A 7,997-nucleotide genomic window follows, 5' to 3' on the forward strand; every position below is an offset into this window, starting at 1 on the left:
TGCTTTTTATGTAGTGGATTGGCATGCAACACTCTACCAAATAGAAATAAGAAATTTGAATATAAGAATATTTGAATATTCTTTAAATTCAAGATGTATAACTAGATGTTGCATTCTACAATACTAGTATTCTATTGATATGTTTTGGATTTTGAGTTCTCTACATGGTGCACCACTAGACTACAACCTGGTAATACTTTAATTGCAAGTATTACCTTGATAAGATTTCCATTAAAAAATTTATAATTTGTAAAATATTGTTTCACTCATCTTTAGTTTAATTTTGGACAAATAATGAAATTGTTCGCGCCAAACACGCAGCCTACATAGGATGTCGAAATTTACGATAAGGAGGACAAATGTGAACATAATATACCTTGTTAGTGGGCTCTCAATGCCCAGAAAACAAACTATTTCTCCATTGAAGGTTCATAAAATAATTAAGGGGTGTAAGCCCCTTCCTGATACTGTGAAATACGAAAATTATCACGGGGAGATGTGTAGCTACATCTTCAAATTATAAACTAATAAAAGTATATGAAGCGAGGGCAGAGTTCACATCCTGTGTTGATGGTGAACAGGAGAAAAACGAACAAATAGAGGATAGCCCCAATATAGAGAAAGGTATATTATTTAATATCTTTATATCATATCATTCAACAAAACATTCATGTTAATATTTATTGCAGAAGTGATATGTAAAATTGAACATGGAGAAGTAGAGGAGAGTCCCAATATGGAGATGCGTACATTATTTAAAATTTATATATTTAAACTATTTATAAATATCATTTAAATTCCAACAAACAAATTCATTGGTCTCAATATATATGTCGCAGAAGACAAGTTGGATAGTATCATGAACACTCTATCCAAATTATCAAATGAAATTAATGAAATGAAGGAAGGCATAAGGGAGCTATTGTCATATAAGAGAGATTCCGGTCACAGGTAATTATGCAGTGAGATTTTTTTTGAGTAATCTTTTTTATTTTAATAAATTTAATTCGAAATAAATTGGAGCACCCCTAAGCGACAAAGGATGTTTCTAAAATCATCAATTAGATTTACACCAGTTTCTCGCAATGGTATACGAGTATGTATTTGAAAATTACAATAATATTTATTACTGGTATTTTTAAAAACTAAACTATTGCAGAGTGTCAAACAAAAACGCAGCAATGCCTTGACACCTGGAGCCCATAAGATGTATAACATCAAAAATTTTGATACAGGAGGTGCGAAGAATTAATAAACAAAATACAAATTTACGGAACAAATTTCAGCAGAGCATCAAATGTGCTGAAAAATTCTCTTGTATTCCAACAACGTTAAATTTAAGGGCAAGTCATAAAATTCAAATTGAGAGAACATACAAAAAACCGAATGGAAGAAAGTTCACATTTGAAGATAAAATCCTCGCATTGACATTTTATAAAAATGTCGCCAAAGGCCTGCTATTTCTGGAGGCAAATATTTATATTGCCGAGTCTTCGAACGTTTAGAAACTTACTGTCGCATTTCCTATTGCATGTTGGAATTAACGATAAGCTTTTCCAATCATTAGAAGCTGGTTATTTCCATTATATATAATTTAGTTTTACCGTTAAGAATTTGATAGTTTTTTTATTGTGTATTATGTATTGTAATGTTATGAATTATATTATGTTATGTGCTGTTATATCATATATTAGTATACTTGTATTATTATAATATGAATTATTATAATTGTATTTTTAAGTCTTCCTGGAGCTTCTCTGTGGGCTATATGATAAATAAAATCAAAAAAATTTTTCGAAGCCTCCAACTAATGATACCATCACGGACGTTGACGGTTATCCGCTGTACCGACGCAGAAATCAAGACAATGGTGGACACACTTTTACAATAAGACTACGTAACTTTGATGAGCCAGTAGAAATTGATTTGATTTGTAATTGAAAGCTATTTGGCATATTTCCAATTCATGAACGAAACCCTTCTGTCCAGCATCTGGCAGTTCATCTTGAGAACGGACAACGTGGGTACTTCACAGAACGAAATTTTCAGCAAAGGGCACTTGAGGGACCAAAAACAACATTGACAGAATATTTTAATCTATGCAAGAAAAATGATATATTGGGGCGAGCGTAGCCTGCTGATGGTGAACGTTCGAGGGCCTACATCTTTTGAATTTTTGCGAATAGTAAATGGCCAAGAATTAAGTACATATAAAGAGGCATGCCGAAAGCTGCAGCTATTGGAAGACGATAACCAGTGGGACCTAACTCTTGCGGATGCTTCCTTGAGTTCGACGCCAAATAACATTCGGCAACTATTTGCAATCATTTTAACAAAGTGCTATCCCCATCGCGCGCATAAAATTTGCAGGAAAAATATAAAAACCATATGTCGGAGGGCATTTTACATATGTTTAGAAGAATATATCGAATCCAGAATATAGACTATACATCGCAGATTTATAATGAAACATTAGTGTTGCTGGAAGATTTGTGTCTTATAATTTCGAATTTGAAACTTGATCATTTTGGTTTACAATCACCAAATCGCCCACTATCAGATTTTGTTAACATTGATTTAGAAAGAGAGAAAAATTATGACTGAAAATTTAACAAGCGTTATAGAAAACAATGAGAAGTTACTGACAGAAGAACAGAAGCTTATTTACGATAGGGTTATGCTGACCGTTGCTGCAGAACAGGGGGGTTTCTTTTTCTTGGACGCCCCAGGAGGAACGTTTGTCATATCATTGATTCTTGCAAAAGTAAGATTGCAAAAAATAGCATTGGCAGTAGCATCGTCTGGTATTGCGGCTACTTTGCTGGAAGGAGGACGAACAGCACATTCCACATTCAAGCTTTCATTAGATATACACAACAAAGAGAATGCGACATGTAATATATAAAAGAATAGTGGAATACCTGCAGTATTGAAAAACAGTGCAATCATCATTTGGGATAGTGCACAACGGCACATAAATACTCTTTGGAAGCATTACATAGAACTATGCAAGATTTGAAAGGAAGCGATCAGATTTTCGGTGGTGCTTTCTTACTTTTGTCAGCTGACTTCAGACAGACCTTACCTGTTATACCTCGATCAACTTACGCAGATAAGATCAATGCATGCTTGAAGCAATCCTTTTTGTGGCGAAGTGTTGAAAAACTTAAATTGACCATAAACATGCGTGTGCGATTGGAGCAAGGTCCATCAGCACAAATGTTTTCAGAACAACTAATTGATATAGGAAATGGCGCAAAGTACGACCGGAAACAAATATGGAATTAATCAAACTGAAAGAAGATTTCTGCATAATTTATCAGGAAAAAAATGAGTTGATTAATAATATTTATCAGAATATACGAATAAATTATTTGAATCATGACTGGCTGAGTGGAAGGGGGATATTAACAGCAAAGAATATAGACGTAGACTACATTAATTTCAGAATACAACAGTTAATACCTGGCGATGTCATGTCTTTTAAATCGATAGACACAGTTGTGGATGATAATGAAAGTGTAAACTATCCCACGGAGTTTTTAAATTCAATAGATGCACCTGAGATGCCTCCACATTGATCTACGGTTAAAGATCGGTTCACAAATTATTCTGATCCGTAATTTGAATCCGCCGAAGTTATGCAACGGTACACGTTTGGTCATAAATAGGATAAAGGGTAATATAATAGAAGCAACAATTTTGACAGGAAAGTTTAAATGAGAAATGGTTCTCCTGCCACGGATTCCTATGATACTCTCAGATTTTACAATACCATTCAAAAAATTACAATTTCCAATACGATTGGCATTTGCAATGACAATCAACAAGGCTCAGGGACAAACATTAGTTTTAAATTAGATTTATAAAAACATTAATTGTTGTTAATGTTAGATTTGTAATGTGTCAATAATTGAAATTGGAATAATGAATGTAAAGTGATAAATTATTTATAAGAATGTATATAAGGTTGTCAAATATCTCCCTTCCGCCTTTTTGTATTATAAACCAAGAGCAAAAAAGCGGAAGGGAGATATTTGACAACCTAATATTTTTTATATATTTCCAAATTTATTTTTAGTGTAATATTATGCACTTAATTATATGTTTGAACAATAATGTTCATTAAATATATGTATATTGAATATAGTATAAGTGGTGTTTTATTTAATTAATAGCAAAGTATATGGGCGTGTTTCCATACAGAATTGGCCCCACCCTGCTATTTAAATAATTTTGATGCCATTTTATAGGTATTTTCGAGAAAATTAGAAATACCAAATTCTCATCATTTGGCCGAGATATCAGTGAAAACATGTGAAAGTGGCCAAACATGAGAAATTTAGAAATTTCATAAGTAAATGTGCAAATTATCAAAAAATAAGATATCAAGAAAAACTAAAGAACCCATCAGATAATCAAAATAAATAATTCTTAACTTTAATTTGTGAGCTAACAAAATTTGTAGATGTAATTCCTATTCCAAATCTAGAAAGCGTTATGGTTGCGAAAGCTTTTGTATCAGAAATTGTTTTTAAATATAGTATTCTACTAAAAGAAGTTTTGTCAAATTTAGAAACAACTTTTAATAGTAATTTATTTAAACTTAAGAAAAAAGAATTGCAACATCACCATCTAATGGTGCATGTGAACGTATGCATAAGGATCTTATCCAAAATATTAGTTCATATATAAACAGTACACAAACAAATTGATACAAATATATTAAATTTGTAATTTTTATTCACAATGTATGTGCCACCGTACATAAATCGGCAAATTATACACCTTCTGAATTACAATTTGGGAGAAAAATTTATTTACCTTTATTTGTCAGTAAGAGTTATACGATATATACACAAATTAAAATCTAGACTACTACATGCAAATTTAAATGCATTAATAATACTGGGTAGAAATTTATAGATTTGTATCCTAGATTCCAAATAGACAATACATAGTTATGACAACTTATTAAAAGTTATTCATGTTTCAAACAAAACTATTCTTGTTTACTTTCTGGAAGTTATTAAAATTTGATTAAATTTTGAAAATCTGATTCACCCCTTTACCCCTGATGCTCATCCTGCATAGGAATGACGATCTGAAATCGATTAATCGAAGAATCGATTTTTGGAGCCAACAAGATCGATTTTTTAAATCGATATGTAGTACTGAATCGATTGGGTGAATCGATATTTCACCCTTGAAAATCGGCATTCGATTTGTTTTGGTATAAACCATAAAACTATTTACAATCAGTTGAACGTATCCATATTATAAGAGTGCTGCCGGTTAAAGAATTAATTATTCAAAAACTCGCGAGGTGGCTGTATGTTCAGATTCCTTCGCATGTCTTGAATAAAAAAAGTTACTTTTGTAGTCTTTGACTTTTTCTTTCTTTGTATCTGTTACTGGACTGAGTTGCGTCATGCCACCAGCCATAATTTATTTTTGGTATTTATTACATTTGTTTATTGTTGATTGATTGAGTTATTCTCGTAAAGCGAGATAAATACTAATTTTTATGTAGTGTTTGTTGCGGAATATTAACTAATTGAACCTAAGTAGGTAAGTATTGTTTTTCTAGTATTATTTTATTATTTAGATTTACATAAGTAAAGCATTTTGCAAATATTATCTTACAAAATATGAAATGATCAAACCGCATACGGCATATAAATTATTTTTATCGGTCTACAAAGTTTAATCAAGATATGCTCAAATACCGATAATGAATATGATGGGGCAGAATTTGAAGGAGAAACATTTATTAGTATAAAACAAGCACTGTTTTGAAATAAAACTTTCTTCGCGCTTCGCGAAGTAAAGCGCTTTATTTTGTTTTTTTGCTTTCGTGCTGTTATATTCAGTTTGATCTATTAGTTGTTATCATTAAATCTAACCATGTATGTAATTCATTTACGTTTAGATTACGAACATTACGAATAATCAATATTGGACACTTCTACTATTATGTCCATTTATCCATATAACCTCAAATTGTTTATTTTGTTTACATAGAAAGTAATAATAAAGCCCCGATTATCTTATAACAAATTCAATGTTTATCAAATTTAATGAGGAAAAAATTTATTTTTTCAGCATGTCGGGTAAAAGTATATCTAGAATCATTTCATAATAAAAGACTCAGGAGGCAGGCAAATGCAAATATTGTCACCAGGAAGTAAAAACTAAGGGAAACACAACAAACTTGCATAATCATTTATTAAGACGTCATCCAACAATTCAAACCGTAAGTCTCAAAAAGAAGAGTGAAAGTGGTGGTGGCAATTGTGGTAATGCACGAAATGGTGATGGACAATTGAGCGGAGTGGAGCCTGTATTTCTTATATCACATCCTTTGTTTTCCTATGTACTGAGTTTGAACAAAATAAGAATTAATGTTCAATAAATCAAAGTAATATATTTCTTATTTTAGGTTTTTGATGACATGGCTTTAGTGATCGTGCCAGTTTCAGATTCTCAAATTGTTAATGATTCGGATAATGAAAGCGTGGCTTCTTCTTCTGTCTCTGTATCAGTCAACAGCTAACATTGACATCTTGCTTAACAAATATAAAATCATTTCGAGGTAAAACAAGAAACTGAAATATTTTTTTTAATAAATTTTCATGAAAGGGAGATGTAAAGATACAGGATCGAAAATTATAACTCTTTCTAAAATTTTCAGATAATGGTGTTAAAAGAGTAAAAGTGGTTAACTAGCCAATGCAATAGTCTTCATGATAGCAAAGGATGGCTTGCCTCTAAATACTGTGGAAAAAACAGGGTTTGAATATTTGATGAAAGTAGTGGCACCGCTTTATAAAATTTCAGCCAGAAAAACTATTACCTACATGATTGATGATAAATATAACGCTCTTTCAGCAAAATTGAAATTAAAAATACAAGAAGTAGAAGCACTATCTTTGGCTGCAGATGTGTAACTGCTCTAACAGAATCAGACAATGCTGATTACTTAGAACAAGTTATTATTAATATGACAGAAAAATGTGACATCACAAGTGACAAAGTGGTAGCGTTTATCACGGACAATGGCACTAATATCGATAAAGCAGTAACAAATGTTTATGGCAAAAATAAACACATGCCATGCTTTGCTCATACATTAAACCTAGTAGCATCAAAACCATTTGACAATAAGGATGGACTAGACAAAGCCAAGAATTTATTAACAGCTGTTAAAAATATTACTTCATCTTTTAAGCAAAATGCAAATGCTGATGACTCTCTAAAGAAAGCTCACGATCAACAAACAAAGCCTTTGGGGCTTATTCAATCTGTGTGTTTCCAGCTGACTGGAAAGACGAATATGCTGTCCCCATGTTCAAATCAGACGTGAAATCTAATATATGTAATTAGAGACAAATTTGCATTCAATCAGTTCTACCTAAATTATTTGAAAAATTAATTTTTAGTAGAATAGAATTTTGGTTTAGAAGCACCCTGATTAATCGACAACACGGTTTTATAAAGATAGGTCTACAACTACCAATCTCATGACATAAGTGGAATATATAATGCATCAACTTGAGAACAGAATGGAAACACATACTATATACACAGACTTTAGTAAAGCTTTTGATTTGGTTAATCATGATGTGATCTCGATGAAGCTGAATAAGAATAAGAAGCTGAATCCTATTTGAGAGGTAGAAAACTATGTGTGAAATTAATCGACTCCAAATCAGATAAATTTACGGTCTCTTCAGGAGTGCCGCAAGGATCTCATCTTGGACCATTGCTATTTTGTATATCTGTGAATGACATTGGCAATGGTTTCTCATCTGAGTTTTCTTTATTTGCGGATGACTCTAAAATATACAGAGGCATAAGGAACAAAGGTGATTTGTGTGCACTCCAGGAAGACTTAAATCGATTATCTAGATAGTATGAAATAAATAAATTTAAATTGAATGTGAATAAATGCGCAGTTATTAAATTTTGTCGCGGCAGTAAAAGCTACTCTAATC

The 7,997-nt window shown here is 31.9% G+C and overlaps 1 protein-coding gene across 1 annotated transcript; it reads left to right on the forward strand.

Annotated features, from left to right (window-relative positions):
* The first annotated feature begins 6,746 nt into the window (after positions 1-6,746).
* LOC113383620 lies at positions 6,747-7,366 on the forward strand. Its single transcript, XM_026621903.1, has 2 exons — positions 6,747-6,793; positions 6,892-7,366. Exons 1-2 carry the CDS (start codon positions 6,747-6,749, stop codon positions 7,364-7,366), a joined length of 522 nt encoding a protein of 173 aa, XP_026477688.1.
* Positions 7,367-7,997: the final 631 nt, after the last annotated feature.

This window comes from Ctenocephalides felis, unplaced genomic scaffold (assembly GCF_003426905.1).
Source record: "Ctenocephalides felis isolate EL2017-DRISC unplaced genomic scaffold, ASM342690v1 CF-g0.4_SCAFFOLD_00201, whole genome shotgun sequence".
Taxonomy (NCBI): Eukaryota; Metazoa; Arthropoda; class Insecta; order Siphonaptera; family Pulicidae; genus Ctenocephalides; species Ctenocephalides felis.